Here is an 18,522-nt window from a genome sequence, read left to right on the forward strand (position 1 = left end):
CAAAACAATAAGACAAAAGCGATTTAAAGTTGGAATAAAGTTGATGTTCTTCCGACACACACGGTCTGAATCCGGAAGGTCGTTTCACTTTCATCCACTGTGTGGTCAATTTTATTTCCGTGTTGCCATGCGTCATGCATAGAAAATCAACACCAGTACGTTATAGTGTTTTATACAAGTAAAACAGAGTTTTAAACATACAAGGCATCTTATCAAATACAAACATTACTTTGTTAAAGGGGCCTTTTCACAGATTTTGGCATTTTTTAACTTATTCATTAAATGCTTTATATCGATAAAGGTAAACATTGGATCGTAAAAGCTCCAGTAAAAAATCAAGAATAAAATTAAAAAAAGGAAAAGAACATTGCCCGGACCAGGTTTCGAACCAGTGACCCCTGGAGTCCTGCCAGAGTCCTGATGTAAAAACGCTTTAGCCTACTGAGCTATTCCGCCGAGTACATATACTTGAAGTATTTTATACCTTATATAAGCAATCTTCGTAGTTTCACAAAATTTAACGACAAAAACAGAACTCTCCAAATTATTCAATCGTTTCGCGTTGCAACGCTTTATAATTTTTAGGTTTTAAAATCGTCAAAAGATGCATATAATGGCTATATTAGACCATGGTAAATGTTCAGTATTACTGTTTCCTCACAAATATCATAACTAAAACGAAAAATTGCGAATCTGAAACAACTTTTTTCAATTTTGTCAATTTACCAAAGCGTGAAAAGATCCCTTTAAGTCTTCAACATAAGTTATCAACAAATATTTCATCATTATTAACACATATACAACTATATAGTACATTACTAACTCATTTGAAACAAAAATTCTTTGGAATGTCAAAATACCTATGGCTATGCCTTGAATGTCTCATTTGATGTGATAGTAATTTCCGCGTATTTGCAATTTCATACAAACAATATAATGTGTTTTCATGTTTAATGAAAGAAACACAAGTTCTTCGGAAGGACAAAATACCTCTAGGGTATGCCGTGAAGTACACTTGGATGTGCGAGCAATTTCCGTCCATTTGCAATTTTATACAAACTATGTAGTGTGTTGCATGTTGAATAAAAGATAAACATTCCTAGTTCAAATCTATAGTATTGTACAGCGAAAAGTCTCGTTGACCAAGACTTTCATAACGGCCAGGCTCTGTTGGATCCATTCTACAAAAATCATCAACATAGATTAACAAATGTGTTTTTTGAGGTAAAGGATGTTATAGAGTGAGTAAACCAGCGAGTAGTGAGTGATTGAGTCTGTCAGTTTGTGATTGCGTTTAAGTGTGTGAGTATGTGTGAATAATAGATAATTTAAGTGGGTGATTAAAAGTTAAAATAAATCTAATAGATATCACCAAGGTATCTGAAAATGTCAAAGTTATACGTTATAAAACTAAGTATCAAACAGGCAAAAAATATGGTATAACAAATGGTATTATGACCATAACTTACGTATGAATTACGATAGTGTCCACACCGCCAGAAACTACAAAATAAAATAACAAGTATGTACACATTGAAACATACTTTAAAACACATTCGTTTTTGGTTAAAATATTATTTATTTAAAATAACCTACATACCTGTATCAAATGACACGTCGGCAATAGGGGACGGCGGAATGGTTTCGTAAAAATGGACGCTGTCGGTGGACGGAGTTTCTAGCATTGTAAGCTCATTAATATTATTTGGTTCTATGTGGGATTGGGTAACCATTTCCAGTGAAACTGTATGACTTGCTGCAAGATAGTTAACACACAAAAACAAATGTGCAAGTTTTGCTGTTTCTTTTAATTGAAACGAATTGCATTTTAAACGTACCCACATCACACAGGCAGTAGCAACGCTGGTAGGGAGTTCGTTCTTGAAAGTGTTTTGCTCATTTAATAGGTATTGCTTGTGAAACTCAATATATATTCCGTATCAATACAACCTCTTTAAAGCTTACTCGGCATAAATGTTAAAGTGGCCTTTTCACAGATTTTGGCATGTTTTGAAGTTTGTCATTAAATGCTTTTTATTGATAAATGTAAACATTAAATTTTAAAAGCTCCAGTTAAAAATCAAAAATAAAATTTTAAAAAAGGTAACAAAAATAGCCCGCAGCAGTGCTCGAACCAGTGACCCCCGAAATCTTAAAGTAAAAATGTATTAGCCAACTGAGCTATCCTGCCAAGCATACATTAGATGCGTATTTTATACCTTATATAAGCAATCTTCGTAGTTTCACAAATTTTAAACGACAACAACACAACTCTCCAAATTATTCAATCGTTTCGCGTTGCAACGCTTTATAAATTTTTGGTTTTTAAATCGTCAAAAGATGCATATAATGGCTATATTAGACCATGGCAAATGTTCAGTAATACTGTTTCCTCACAAAGATCATAACTAAACCGAAAATTTGCGAATCTGAAACAACTTTTTTCAATTTTTTCAATTTACCAAACCGTGAAAAGATCCCGTAAAATATACAAACACAATACACAACTTTTAAACAAATGTTTAAATCTGATATAAAGATTTATGTACACCAGTTACTTTATTCAACTATACACAAAGTTAAACTTCACCCACATTGGTACAGAAGACAACGTATTGAAGCATATGCTCCTATTTATGAAAAGACATCAATTAACAGATAGCGAGACACAAAACGAAATTAAGTTGGCAAGACACCAAAATACAGAGCAAGCACGATTTTTTTTTAAACTCTTGTCATAGAAATTTTTGTTTAAAACTCACTTTTAACTTTTGGCGATCTCGAGTAGATCCTATTGCTGAAACGGCTTTTGCACAAACTCACTGCGAGGACAATAATGATTATCAAACACGCAGCGTATATGCAAATGTTGATCCAGGAAAATCCATCAGTATGTGGATCTAGATTAAAATAAAGAGTGATACTTCGATTGCATATGAATACAAGGTTTGTTTAAACATGTCATTTCTGGGGGGTGGATTTCGCATATCGACACATGTACAACTGATCATTTGTATGCCAAACAAAATGACGATTTTTTTTGTTTAGGAAAACGATCTACATAAAAAATCCGTATGGATGCAGCATTTGAAAGCATATACTATTTGTTTAGGTAATATCATAAGATTTAATTTAATGTATGCGGAGGCATGCCAATGCCGTCAAATCTTATTTCATACATGCCGATGTTCGCATTGTCTCCAAAGTATTCTATGTAGAATTTGAATACGTTTCCTATATATGTAAAAATAATATTTTGCTTCACCAACCGCACAATTATGGTTATTATCGATGACCCTTCTTCTGTTGGTAACATGTTGAGATACACAAAAAACATTAAATATTATTAAACCTACCTAATGGTGAGGGTATAGTGTAATTCGCATCAACATTGTCTTTACAACGGAGAACCGTTTATAGTGCGCAGGCAAAAAATGAAGACAAAACAATAATTACTGTTGCTGTGTCAGATGCAAACAAGTATGGTTTTGCCACAAAAGTTGAGTCTGAAGCTTCCGAGTATGGGAAAAGGGTACATTGTTTATATCAATTTTAGAATATAAAAACAAACTCGTACTTATTAGGAAAGTGTTATGATATTTGTACTCTGAAGTGTCTAATCATTATCTAAGCTTTTATAAGATTCCCTTTAATACTTATTGTGTAATATTCCCAAACCGAAAAAAGCAACACATTTCGATCTCTTAAACAGATATTTTAAAAACGTGCAGAAACTCTGTAAATTTTTAGTATTAGAGTTGAGGTCAGTGTAGTTTAGTTTATAATTTTCTATAAGCCATTTAAAATTATAGTACGCTTCGTTTGAATACATTCAACACTTGCAATGTTTTTAGTAGCGAATTTCGGTTGTTGCACTTTATGTATGTATTGTGAATATGTGTATTGCGTGTAATATCATTATTGCTTGTTAATGGGTCTTATAATCACATAAAGGCTTACATAGTACCAACTATTTATATTTACCTGTAATAATGATATCCACATAAATTGATTTGCTATCGTTACCAAGTCCATTAGAAGCAATACATAGATACTCGCCGGTATCCTGACGTGAGGTATGCTCCATTGTGTATTGCAAATGGGAAGGGCTAGTGTTAAAAAAGGACGATTTTGACACAAGTGTCACTGTTGGAGGAGGGTTGCCGTTCCCTTCACATATGAACGTAACTTTTTTTGCTTCATTCAGTAAAATATTTACTTGGTCTCTGAATTCATCTATATAAAATTCTCGCACAATTGCTGGAGCTGTAAATATAATATATCGTTTATCCAACCGTACATTGTTTGTTTTTGAAAAGTGGTCCGATCGTCTTAGTTTTCACGTAAACGAATACATAAACTTTCATTTAATAATTCGGTTAGTATACATATGTTATTAAGACTTTTATTACTCAGAACAAGCAAACATACTCACTGATAACCTCTAATTTGAATGACCTGACCTTATCGTTTACAAATTTTCTTGCCCCCATATCATCTTTATTGACAGCATCGCAAAGCGTAACGTTCACATTGGAGTGTATTCTAACTGAAGGGCATTTAGGATCGGTATACTCTTCCAATTGTCGGGATATCACTGGATTACCTTTGGTTGTTTGACACGTGTGATATGTTGATGATGATGGAGGTTTGTTTAACTTTTCTTCGACACATTGTGTCCAAAGTACTGAAAACAAGTCACACATTATCAAATATTATCTCAATGTTATGCAAATTAATGTGTTTTAATTAATGCATTCAGTTGAAAATGAAACGGAAACAACTAACAAACGCGTATGCTTACATATCAGTGAGATTCTCCACTCTGTATTCTTATTTTCTTCTAATTTGCACACAACAATTGATCGGTTTTCTTCTTGTTTGAACAATTCGGTAATTATACTTATATTAAATTGATCAAGTTTAATCATCCGTATTTCGTCATAATTGCTGCTTAAAATTGTATCAGCTTCTGTCCAAAATACGACTTCCGGGGTTCTATGGACATTGGCACACTTAACGGTTGAAAACATCGTGTGGGAAGTTTGATCGACTGCAAGGTAGAAACAGAAAGTAAACCACGAATATTTCATGAATTTAAGTTTCCAATTCGTCAAATAAAACATCTTGTTACATTAATGAATTTATAGATACTAGATTCATTTACAGCTGTCTTCCACATTATCCCCCCCCCCGATTACTGGGATATAAGCGTTCAGTTTACATTTTAGGCAAGAATCTTAATTTATATATATATATATATATATATATATATATATATATATATATATATATATATTACATACCGACAATAATATGAAAAATAATGAATTATTATTTGAGTATTTGCATAATCAGCAATACATGCTTTTGGCAAAACACATCATATAATAAATATATATAAACCGTGAGATGAAGTTCGGCTATACAGAGAATGAGTGTATGTAATGTTGATTATTATTATTCCACCAGTATGGGCAAATAAATTAAAGAATACAAATAATGTCGAAAGATTATAAAAATAAACATAACAAGCTAAACAAATACGAAAACATTGACAAAACAATTATATATAACGTTAAGGAAATGTAAATAGCATGGAAGCAACAGAAGAATAAATGATATCTTTTTGTTTTAACATTGCGAAATAGATAACGTTCGATAGTTTGCTGATACGTTTGACAGACATTTTTTTCGAAATTATTCAATGTATTAAATGACACCCTTATGTTTTGTTTTACCTCAGATCTCTGTAAATTTGACAAACACATAGAAACTGAAATACACAATCAATCATACCATACATAGTACACACTCTAAACTGACGATCATTGACGTTTATATAGTAAAATCTTCCTCTTTCTAAGTCTTACTGGTGCGAACACAATCGGAATCTACTCAATGCAATTCTATGTGTTAATTATCTATACAATACAAGTACATGTTAACTGTTTTAAACCAAGATTGAATGTTGAGATCACGGACTCTTTGTTTCAGCATATAAATATTATCGATTTCGTGATATTGGTGCATCCATAAATCAGTGACAACCAGCGAATCAAGTTTTAACGGTATTTGGACAAAACAGTTTTCTAATAATAATTATGCAAGCATCATCACTTGTTAATGTACGATATACACTATTTATCAAAGCATTATGTGATATCTTGATTTTTCACCAATTGTTAAGGGCTCGTTATCTACAAATGACAGTCAATGGGAAGTGAACAAGTTCACAGCAGAAAGTATTTTAACTAATTTTATTTGAAATGTTACTATTTGCAGTTTGTAATATTGCCATGCTGTTGTTATCTATTAGTGCTATGGAGACACAGGCTGTTATAAAATATATCCATTTTAGTATGCAACTTGAGGAACTTGAAGAAAATCAAAGTCGGAAAGACTTTATATAAATGAGTGAATGATACCTGAGAAACACACTTCAACGTATTCACTATAACTGATAAATCCTTTATAACCATAGCATCTCAATTTATGACAGCCATGTTCCTTTTCCTTCGAAGACATATTGCAAGCTGCACGAGAGTCAATGTTGCATCCGCACTGCAAATTTGGCATATTTTGCATGCCGTTTATAATACATGATGACGCGTTGCGATTCACTTGAACTAGTTTATTGTTTGCATCTTCAAAATACACTGTTGCACTATTCTTATTACAAATTATTTCCATATTCAGTTGAGCGCCAATCAAAAACATTGCAAACGTTGTCCAATGCCCTGCAAAATGAATTTTGTTCATTCAAACTTTTTATACATGAACAAGTATGATGCAACGTAAATAAAGTTGTACCTTGCAAACGTAAAAAAATTGTAACTTGAGATCGGACATTGTATAAAGCAAATAATTATGAAACTGATTTAATTGAACCATTTCTAATTTGATCAAAATATTGCATTACATACATTGTTATCTTGGTCAAATTTCGATCTAAGTTCGATCAGAATACTGATAAATGGGTGGTAGAAATAAGCAAAATCAATTTACATCAAGTCAAGCGGCAGCGTAATCAGAGCTTCACTTTCTATATGTCGCCTAGGTTTTTATGCAATTATGCTTTGCATTCAATTCAATAATTTTCAGAGTCTTTGTAATGAGCACACACAATAACGTGCACTTACCATAAAAGTAACCGAAACAAACACTTGCCAACGCATGATTAACAGTCAGTGATATCCCAATCATGGTTTATAATGTAACTGTTTGTGTAACTGTTTCTGCGATAAGTGATAAGTTTGATAACACAAATGTAACCTTATATTTCCAACATCAGTTCTATACAGGAAAGTTCGATTAAGCATTATATACAGAGCAAATTTCTTTTACACGACCGGTACGTATTTGTTTAAGTGCATGTTTGAACAATTACTATTGAAAGCGTTTCAAGTGTTTAAAGTTTTTCTTTCGAAAGGAAACCATGTTCTTCTTAACACTGTAACACGTGACCCCGTCAACGTGCTTATGTTTCCTTAAGACAGCTGTATGTTGTGAAAAAGTTTGTTAAGTGTTTACATAAGTCATGCTAAAATGTTTGATATTAGAAATGAACTTTAAGGTTAACGTAGCGCATGTTGTGGATTACATCAAATGTTTTCTTAACAACTTGAAATTATTTACCGCAACTTGATTATTAACATTACTGATAGAATAGATAGAATTTATGACGAATTGAATTCTGCTGCATATGTAAATAATGTACACACCCGTGATTTGTTAAGATGTTCATCATACGCAAAATAAAAACAATTTGACCCCATTAATTTTCATGACAGTCAAATATAATGTACGTTAACTTTGCTACCCATTGACAAATTACAAATATTTCTGAAAATAAGTGGAATTAATAATGATATTTTTGTTGAACTTCATTAACATAATGAAAGTCCAGAATTTTTATCAGGATATACATTCTTATTAACCAATAATAGTCGTTTATCGGCCAGTAGCCTATACTTAGCAGGGCAAAACATACTCTATAAATAATATAAACACGATAAACGCATTTCCGCAATGTATGTTCTGTCTTTTATTGTGTACGTATTGATATTGGTGGTCAAAAGTTACAAAACATTTTACAAAGCTGACATAGCCAGTGTGCATATCAATATCAAATACTAATAATTGTGTCTCACAACATCATATTGACATGGAAATGCTATAACACGGAAAGTAGAAATGACGTTTATAAGAAACTGTTCTATGCATGATTTAAAAAATGAAACAAGAAAACATAGTCTTCCACAATAGAAAAAAAAATTGTCTGAACTAATAGAAATACAAATTCTTAAAATGACGTTAACAAAATCGATTATTCCGATAAAATGGTACAGCATTGTTTTCAAAAGATTTCGCAAATGGACAATTGTTACAAAATTTAAATGTAAAATGGAACCATTTAAACACTGTTCTTTTACTTACGTGAAATTTATAACATGAGCGCTAAGCCGATACAAATGTGTGCATTCGTAAATGTTGCAGAACGAAATATTTTGTCTATGTGTTGTATGAACTAATGTGTACATACACGTGGGGATTTCCGAACAGTTTGCATGTCTACGATACTTAAATTAGTTTTCGACTGTACAATCTAACAGTATTTGCAATAGTATACAACTCTAATTTCGTTGATATTTTGGTAACAAGCCATGAGGATTTGTAGTTAAGTTTGTTATCCATAAAAGTTGTATCGTTATTTTTATGAACGCTTAAAAAATTTAAATATCATATAAATATTACTGTTGCAGTGCCTTATTTCGACACTGTCCTAAAGCATAGTTCAATATGTAATCCTTCTCTATATGACTCCCTAAATAGTATTACATCACATATATCATAAGGCGTTTGCGCAATAAGGAGGCTGTGCAAAACGTACATTATAACATTGAATCATCATTGTTTCATTTTGAGGTGTTCAAGTTTACATTTCAATGCGAGAAACTTCGCTCTTAAATTCGGATATTTTAATTATTTGATGACACCTTTTTTAAGCGTATTCACTTCGTTTATCCACGAACAACATAGACTTCAGAGTTCTACAAACAATCTTAGAAACATAACGAACACAGCGCTGACCCCTAAGGTGTTAGACTTAAACACTGTCGGAAAGGATAAATATAAAATGAAGCAAATCAAATATGTATGACTCTGGCCTGTTAGTTTATACGCTGAATGCGAAGCCTGGGGCGGAGCTTACTTTGGCTCCAAACGTTTTATTTGAACAAATTTGGAAGAGGACCACATGATGTCAAATACCCTATATCGAAAAGAAGTGACTTAAGAGTTTTAATAATGTAACATGTTAAATAAGCGATACATAACTTTTCAACTCAGACATTATTAATTGTATTCCCAAGAACACGGCTTTAAGAATTTTGATAGAGTGTCACTACACGATGCTCCATGCCCAGTAAAGCAGATATGGGCCTTGTTGTTTAAGAGAATCTTCACTATATTAGACTACCTTCATCATGTGACCTTCTGGGACGTGGTCAGTTTTGACATCAGAAATACGTATTTCCTTGGAGGGCCATTCCCAGAAGATATAAGTGAGTATGTGACTGTGTATGTGAGTCTGTGAGTTGTAAGTGTTTGCCTGTGATTGTGTCAATTACACGTATTTCCCTGGAAGGCCATTCCCACACGTAAAGTGCCATTCCGTGACGTGAACGAGCCGTAGCCGACGAGCCGACGCGTGTAGCCGACGAGTGTTCCCGACGAGCCAACGCGTGTAGCCGACGAGTGTACCCAATGAGCCGACGTTGGGTGCCATCCTGACGAGGATTCAAGTCGATGTCACGTGAGTATTATATTTAGTGTCGTTGCTAGTAAATGCGGCTGTTGTTGTAAAACCCACGAATAGCTAACCGGGTAAAACCACTACATCACATACACTGTGCAACATACGGAAAATCAATAAGACACATTGTACGATGATTAATACAAAAAAAATTGTCTTTCGTGTTTCGTGACGGTTAGTCGTTTGAAACATATTCTTTACGACTCATGATGCACTCTTCACGACGAGGTAAGGCGGATTGTACCCGTCATAGTAGCTTTCCGTACGCGCTCTATTCTCTGTGATATAGTTGATGTGTCTGTGTGCATGCGATTGTCATAATCACAAGCATTAATAAGACCGTTGTACAATTAAAATTCAGATTTGTTATGTAAAAGTAACGATTTTTTTATACTAAATTAAGTTTTGTTAAACATATAATATATTTTTATTATATTTCTTATACATTCTAATGTACAAATACGTTTAAAAATAAATGTGCCGTTAAAGTCTCTTTAAGGCGTTACAGTAAATGGCGATATATAAATTTTAAATGATTAACGAGAAAGTTTCCTACATATAATCGTTTCAATATTTGGATCGTATTGTACAATGGACGAGAAGAGTATTTGTCTAACTCTCATGTTAAAGGGGCCTCTCCACGCTTTGGTAAATTGACAAAATTTAAAAAAATTGTTTTTTATTCGCAAATTTTCGTTGTAGTTATGATATGTATGAGGAAACAGCAATACTGAACATTTACCATGCTCTATATCAGTTATATGCATATTTTGACGATTTAAAAACCTGAAAATTATAAAGCGCTGCAACGCGAAACGATTGAATAATTTGGAGAGTTTTGTTGTTGTCGTTACATTTTGTGATACTACTAGGATTGCTTATATAAAGTATTAACATACATCAATCAAGGTGTTAGGACGTATGGCCGAGTGGTCTAAGCGATACACTTTTACTCCATTTACTTCACGGGTCAGTGGTTCGAGCCCAGTTGATGGTTCCTTTTTTTTCTTTCTTTACTTGTATTCGTGTTATTTTACTGGAGCATTTTAGATCCAATGTTTACATTTATCCATATAAAGCATTTAATGACAAACTTCAATACATGCCAAAATCTGTGAAAAGGCCCTTTCAATATATAGAGGTAACTTTCTCAATCTTACTTTAAAATTTTATTTTTTTAACTCGATGCATTTGCACAAAATACTGAAAACCATTATTAAATATGTTCCAGTATTTGAAAGACCCCCGCTGGTTGCTGTGCACACTAGGTTGCGACTGTTTCTTTGTGACTCATCCAATTTATTGACACATGTATATGTTCCGAAATCGTTCTTGTTACAATTCCTTATGGTTAACACACCACCGTCTGTCGTAGACGATATATCATACTTATTGGTAAATGTTTGATTAAACAGCATGCACTCTGATGTTGGTGGAGTCGGGCATGATCCAATCTTAATAGTGTAGTTTCTTTCATTAGTAAAATCAAATCGGAAACTTGTGTTTGCAAAACACCCCAGGCGTTCTTCTCCTCTTTGTTCTGGCAAAGTTTCGATACGTATTGCAGAGTTAACTGAAATACAAGAAGGTGAAGTCAGTATCGATATCATTTATATATAAAAATTGGGTAGTTTATTGTGTTGAAGTGTATTTACCTACGGTTATCATACAACATTTTTTACCGTTTAAATTGTACTAAATTGTAACGGAGGTTGACAAAAGAAATAAATATATAATGTAGACATGAAAACGTTACGCACATTGTATGAAGTTATAATGATTGTTTTATCAAGGAAGCGAAAGTGATATAACAATTTTTTTGACTCGTACGTGGTATCAGTCCGATGAAACAGGCAAACACACCAAATATCATGATCTGAAATCGATACATATATATATATATATATATATATATATATATATATATATATATATATATATATATATATATATATATATATATATATATATATATATATATATATATATAATAAAAGTAAAAACACGTGTCTGGGATTTTAAATATATATTGATTTAGCCAACGCGTTTCGCATAGCTCATCAGGGCATAATACAATATATTACAACGTCAAAATGTCATGGAGATAACGTCATATCAATTATGACGTCATAACGTCAATAAATATTAAATGAAATTTAATTTGGGTTTAAATACATGTATAAAATGTTGTTCTTTTGCTAACCTAGCTGAAATATTGTTCGAAAATAGCTTATAAAATGGAAATATTTTAAATTTTGGTTCATTATGTGAACATTCATCTAAATGTTTACTTAAAGGCATCTGTCTTGTTGAGGGGTCTCGCATTTGTCAACAAGACAGATGCCTTTAAGTAAACATTTAGATGAATGTTCACATAATGAACCAAAATTTAAAATATTTCCATTTTATAAGCTATTTTCGAACAATATTTCAGCTAGGTTAGCAAAAGAACAACATTTTATACATGTATTTAAACCCAAATTAAATTTCATTTAATATTTATTGACGTTATGACGTCATAATTGATATGACGTTATCTCCATGACATTTTGACGTTGTAATATATTGTATTATGCCCTGATGAGCTATGCGAAACGCGTTGGCTAAATCAATATATATTTAAAATCCCAGACACGTGTTTTTACTTTTATTATATAATATTCACAATCTGGATTATTACATTTTACTTATATAACTATATATATATATATATATATATATATATATATATATATATATATATATATATATATATATATATATATCACTAATTCGATGCATTATTAAAATGTTTGAGCTTCCGCTGCTTTAAATGAAATCGCCTTGTCGACTACCAGCATACGATACAAATTTACTTGATTTAAGTTGCGATAATCATTATCAGGACATGTGTTCTTTGTGTTCATTTAACGGCTATGGATGATTGAGATATATGCAACTCGTAATTGATGTCGTAAAAACTGTTTTCAAAAGATAATTAGGACGACCAATTCTGCATTCTGTGGTGCACGTATGATTAAGCCAGGTTAACGTTTTGTTTATAGATTATACTTTTACCATATTTGCAGTCATTGGTTTCATTTTCGATTTCCCCGTTCTATCGGAAAAGCTTAAACTGAAAATAGACACGCACACAATGTTAATGTCCTGTAAATATAATAATGTTCATGCATACAAAAATGAGATTTAACAAGCAACATTCGTCAAAATAGGCTGTTAAGACAATGAAAGAAAAACAACACAAGCGTATAAGTTTACAATGAACAGAAAGTCAACTTCTAGTTTTCTGCAAATATTATATCAAAACGTCAGAAATGAGCATTAAAACATAACTTTATAGAACACCCGATTTAACACCAGAAACCATATATGTGAACAAATATACATTACACGGCATGTCATCTAGTATATGTGATAGACATCACTAAATCCTTTAACATAAAAGAGGTCGGTCTACGTGGAAAAACACTTGTTTTCAGAAATGTGTATCTTAACCAGGGTGGAAGACACTACTGGAGTCTTAAAATTGATCGAAATAGGGTGACCACTGACCAGTTTTGTTTGTCAGAACGGTTAGTTTCAAACATTATACATTAGTTTTTAAACAAAGTTTTCTCGCCAAACTATGTGTAATTATTGTTTACCGTAATTTTCTTGTTATCAACAGTGATCGAGGTCACAAGAGTCTCAAAATATACAAAGATTAAGTCTTTTGTTTGTAAGAGTTTGACCTGTGGGAATATTTATTTGAAATAATGCAGTGCACATATGTCGTTGGGACATTAAATTCACGTAGTCTATGGCAAACTATATTGTTTGAGAACTGTTTACTTCTCGTTACAAATAATATGTATAATTTTACTAGTTGGCGTTCAAACAGGATCAATTAAATTGGGTTAAAGTTTTTAACCACTTCATTTTTTCAGTTGCTCCAGCCACGTTTCAGAGAGTCATGGAAAGGTGTATGGGAGAACTTAACTTGAGGGACTGCCTTATCTACTTCGATGACGTGGTCATATTCTCCAAGACGTTTGAGGAGCATCTCCAACGCTTAGATGCCGTCTTCACCAAGTTAGAAACCCATGATCTCAAGTTAAAAGCCTCTAAATGCGAATTCTTCCAATCAAGAATTACCTATCTCGGACACGTGGTATCTAACAACGGCATTGAGACAGATCCCGAGAAGATAAAGGCAGTGAAAGATTGGCCAGTTCCTAAGTCTGTGAAGGAAGTTCGTGCCTTTTTGGGATTTACGGGTTACTACCGCCGATTTATAAAAGGCTATGCCAGTATTGCCAGACCACTCAATGATCTCCTAGTAGGTTCCAGCACCAAGAAGAAAGGCAAGAACACACCGACTAAGACAAGGAAACCTCCGTTCGTATGGGAAGATAAGGAACAAACTGCATTTGATAAGTTGATCACAGCGCTTATAACTCCACCCGATGGCAAAGATAACCACCTCCTGGCGTATGCTGACTTCACTAAGCCGTTCAAGCTGCACACCGATGCTTGCGGTACTGGCTTAGGTGCAGTCTTGTACCAGGAACATGACGGAAAAGATAGAGTCGTAGCATACGCCAGTCGAAGTCTTAAACCATCGGAGCGGAACTACCCGGCTCATAAGCTTGAGTACCTGGCATTGAAGTGGGCTATCGTCGATAAGTTCCACGATTACCTCTATGGGAACACATTCGACGTAGTCACTGACAACAACCCGCTAGTCTATTTTTTAACTAACGCCAAACTCGACGCCACAGGTCACCGCTGGATGGCTGCACTTGCGAATTACAATTGCCGAATACGTTACAGAAGCGGGAAACTCAACGCTGACGCTGACGGTCTTTCTCGAAAGTTCATGTTCCAAGAGGGTGAAGAACAAGTGCTGTGTTTTCCAGACATTCTGAAAGCAATCCAAGATAAAAGCGACGAGGAACCTATAGCTCCTATAGTATGCACTTTGGTGTTACAGGAACCAGACAGGCCGGATAGTACATCGCTGTTGAATGAGGCAGAAACCATTCCGGAACCCTTCTTACAAAGTACTTCTCTTTCCCAACAAGATTGGATTGTTGCACAACAACAAGATACAGATATCGTCGCAACCATTGACTACTGTATTGGCAAGGCACCTCTGGTTAATCCAAAGCAGCAGATGAGACGTTACTTCTCTCTAAAGAGTAAGCTTACCCTACAAGATGGTCTTCTGTTTCATCGAGGAGTAGTCAACGGCGACGTCTGTCAACAACTGGTTGTGCCTGTGAATCTCCGACACATCATTTTCCAAGCCTACCATAATGATTTTGGGCACCAAGGACGCGAAAGAACGTCTTCACTCATCAAGCGACGTTTCTTTGGCCAGGGATCAACACCTACATTCGCAACAGCGTTCAAAACTGTGGAAGATGCATTCGTCGTAAGACAGCGCCGTCGAAAGCAGCCGAATTAGTGTCGATTTCATCGTCCTACCCTATGGAACTGGTGTGCATCGACTATCTGTCCTTGGAGAAATCAACTGGTGGTTACGAGAACGTCTTGGTCATAACAGACCATTTCACCCGCTATGCTCAGGCCATCCCAACCAGAAACCAAAAGGCAACAACAACAGCCAAAGCTTTATTTGAACATTTTTTTATTCACTATGGTTTTCCTGCACGCTTACACAGTGATCGTGGTCAAAATTTCGAATCTAAAGTTATAAGTAATTTATGCAAGATTACCGGCATCCAGAAAAGTCGCACCACCCCGTATCACCCGATGGGTAACGGAACCACAGAAAGGTTCAACCAGACGTTGCTTAACATGTTAGGCACTCTACCAGAATACAAGAAAAAGAGCTGGAAGGACCACGTGTCAACGATGACACATAGCTACAATGCTGCCGTTCACCAAAGCACCAATGTCTCGCCGTTCTACTTAATGTTCGGGAGACACCCTCGTTTAGCGATAGACGCTTTTCTCGGATTACCAGACATAAATGACTCCAAAAGTCACTCCGAGTATATAGAAAAACTGCGTGAAAGACTTCGCTTCGCATACAAACGGGCATCTGAAGAAGCCACGAAAAGCAGCCGACGCTACAAGTACTATTACGACCGTAACGTCCGGCACAACAACATTCATCCTGGCGACAAAGTCCTGGTGAGGAAAGTCGGTTTTAAGGAGAAACATAAACTTTCCGACATTTGGGAGGAAAACATTTACCACGTTAAATCTCAGCCCAATCCAGATGTTCCTGTATTCGAAGTTGAAGCTGAAGGTGTTGCAAAGGCCCGGCCGAAGTTACTACATAGAAACATGCTACTTCCTTTCATGTCCCTCCCTGTGGCTGTTGAAATCGATCAACCCTGGCTAGAGTCCTCAGATGATGAAATCTTGAGTGACAACTCTGAAGAGTGTGATGGCAATCAGGACCAGGATCCTGTTCAATCTGATCAGGAAGAAGATTTGTCTTCATCCGTTCCGCGGAGTCCTATCAGCGATAACAGTGACCCTCAACCTCAACCTCGTCGAGGAAGGAGAAAGAAGAAAGCACCCGATAGGTACGGATGGTGACTTCGCAGGATTTGAAGTAATACTACCTAACAGTGATTAGTGGTGAAATTTTGAGTTGTGTCTGTCATGTGGAGAAGTAACTGCTGAAGTTAGAGACTAACGTTGAGAGTGAAAAGTGAAATACTGAAATTTTATTTTATGATATGAACTTGAAGTGTTTTAAATGAAATGAGTGTTTTAATCGGTTTGATCTGAAATATAGTGAATTGAAATTGTGTGCTTAAATTGTGTCACGAGTTCAATGTATTGTGATGAAATTGTTTGAGTGATATTTAGCAACTATTGAGTAACTTTAATTAGCATATTTAGTTGATACCTATTATTGCCTCAAAAGTTGGTGCATGTTGTTACTTATTTAAGATGACGATATGTTGTAAATGCTCCAAGCTTGATATATATTACAATGTAATTTCATTTGTAATGATCTGTTTTGCAATGATTGATTTTGGTTTTGTTTTTACATGTGATACATTATGTAATTGTATGATACGTTGATAGAAACAAATATTAGACGCTATGATACTTAGATGATATAGCATTCTGTTGTTATTTCATAGGTTGTAATTAGAAATTACATAAACCATTATAAACGATTTTCTATTCATTTTATTTAAATTAGAATGTGTTTTTGTATTGCCAGCTTTGATTGTTGCTTCAATTGTTTTTCTATATGGAACATAATGTCAAGTTTTCATAATGCAATAGAATTAAGTTGCTTTCATATTTTATTTGCATGAATCCATTTTGTGCATTTCCTATATTAGGAATTAGGAGGTATATTACTGTTGACACGACAGTAAATTGCATGCATTATACATGTATTTACAAGTACATTTCTAAGTGTGTGTGTGTGTTTTAATTAATAGTATTCTTAAAGTTGTTGCCAAAATATACATCACCTTTTATATTGAAATATCAACATGTATCATGTCTCATGATTATGAATAATGACCAAACAAAAACGTATTTTCAGTTTTTGTTGTTATAGTTGATTATTAGCAGTTTTGCATACTTAGTACTGCTTACTACAGCTTCTTTATAGCATGCTTTTATTGAAGTTATTTATTATGACTTCTGTAGAATATGAGATATTTAAAACTCTAATGTACAGCTTTCATGAAGAGGTTTATGTTACTATAGTGATGTCGTTGTTGTGGTACTTAATTGAAACAATTAAGTAAATTGCTGGTACATTTGAAACAGTATTATATATTGTAGTACGTTGCTGTAAACTGTTTATCTAAGATGGGATTACTCAGTTGGTGTAGCCCTTACGATATGTTCATTTGGTTTTAAAATAATGATTATTATATTTGCCTGATGTACATTGTAAATAATGAAATAATTTTTCATTAACATTATTAAATCACATAATTATATATTAAGAAAAAGTCAGGAGCCTTTTGTTTTAAAGCAGGGGAGTATGTCATAGTGTAACATTTACAGTTACAGTGTTTTTATAGTCGGTCGATCAAGGCTTAAGATCAATTTAACAAATCATCATTCCCCAGTACTAATCCCATTGTGATCAGCCTGTAACGCCTGAGCGAACATACCATGACCACTATCCTTCATAACACTTTATGAAGTTGATGAATAAAGTGATCTCCATGTGTTACAGTTATCCTTGATTGCCCACATACAGAACCTATACAACAAGAAGAAAAACCCCCATGACACTCATATCAAACATCTGTTGGCCTTTTGTTTGGTATACATAGATACTGCTCAATTAATCCCATTTAATCCTTTTGCAGATACAGAACGTGAGGTATACGCTTTAATAAAAATGATATTCAGCGTATGTTACTTTATAAATATACTAGATAGAGTAAGATAAACAGATTGAACCATCATAACAAAAACATAAAAGTGATCATACGTTCATTGTCTCAAGAAAAAAAAATTCACAATCCGGATAAACCATTTCATGTGGATACATATTTGTAAACGATTCTATAAGATTTTGTATATTGTTAATAATCATCTTTTCTGCTAAATTTATTATTTGGAAATACAAAACAACATAATTATACAGCAATTAGATTTTATGTCGGACTGTAACAAGAACCCAGATTTTAGAACATACTAAATCAAATGTTTCGTAATTTCGGGATTCAAGTTCTCAAAAAGGTTTTTATTAACTTTTA

At 33.9% G+C, this 18,522-nt stretch overlaps 2 protein-coding genes across 3 annotated transcripts in view; both read right to left on the minus strand.

Moving 5' to 3' along the window:
- Positions 1-18,522, minus strand: part of LOC127867342 (uncharacterized) — a 442,512-nt gene that overhangs the window by 116,245 nt on the left and 307,745 nt on the right. The window lies entirely within an intron of this gene.
- Positions 751-4,613, minus strand: LOC127867341 (neural cell adhesion molecule 1-like). The gene is made up of 6 exons (XM_052408430.1): positions 4,436-4,613; positions 3,985-4,266; positions 2,763-2,900; positions 1,601-1,756; positions 1,470-1,503; positions 751-1,181 (listed from the first exon to the last, which is right to left on the minus strand). The coding sequence occupies exons 1-6, from the start codon at positions 4,491-4,493 to the stop codon at positions 1,100-1,102; spliced, it is 750 nt and encodes a 249-aa protein (XP_052264390.1). The 5' UTR covers positions 4,494-4,613; the 3' UTR covers positions 751-1,099.

Source organism: Dreissena polymorpha, chromosome 2 (genome assembly GCF_020536995.1).
Source record: "Dreissena polymorpha isolate Duluth1 chromosome 2, UMN_Dpol_1.0, whole genome shotgun sequence".
Classification (NCBI taxonomy): domain Eukaryota; kingdom Metazoa; phylum Mollusca; class Bivalvia; order Myida; family Dreissenidae; genus Dreissena; species Dreissena polymorpha.

What these genes read in the sequence shown, in the direction of transcription:
- LOC127867341 (XM_052408430.1), bottom strand. Translation starts at nt 4,493, where the DNA reads ATGGGGGCAAGAAAATTTGTAAACGATAAGGTCAGGTCATTCAAATTA. An exon ending in CGACGTGTCATTTGATACAG is followed by an intron (nt 1,504 to 1,600) that starts GTATGTAGGTTA and finishes TTTATTTTGTAG; the next exon opens with TTTCTGGCGGTGTGGACACT. An exon ending in GACACTATCGTAATTCATAC is followed by an intron (nt 1,182 to 1,469) that starts GTAAGTTATGGT and finishes TGATTTTTGTAG; the next exon opens with AATGGATCCAACAGAGCCTG.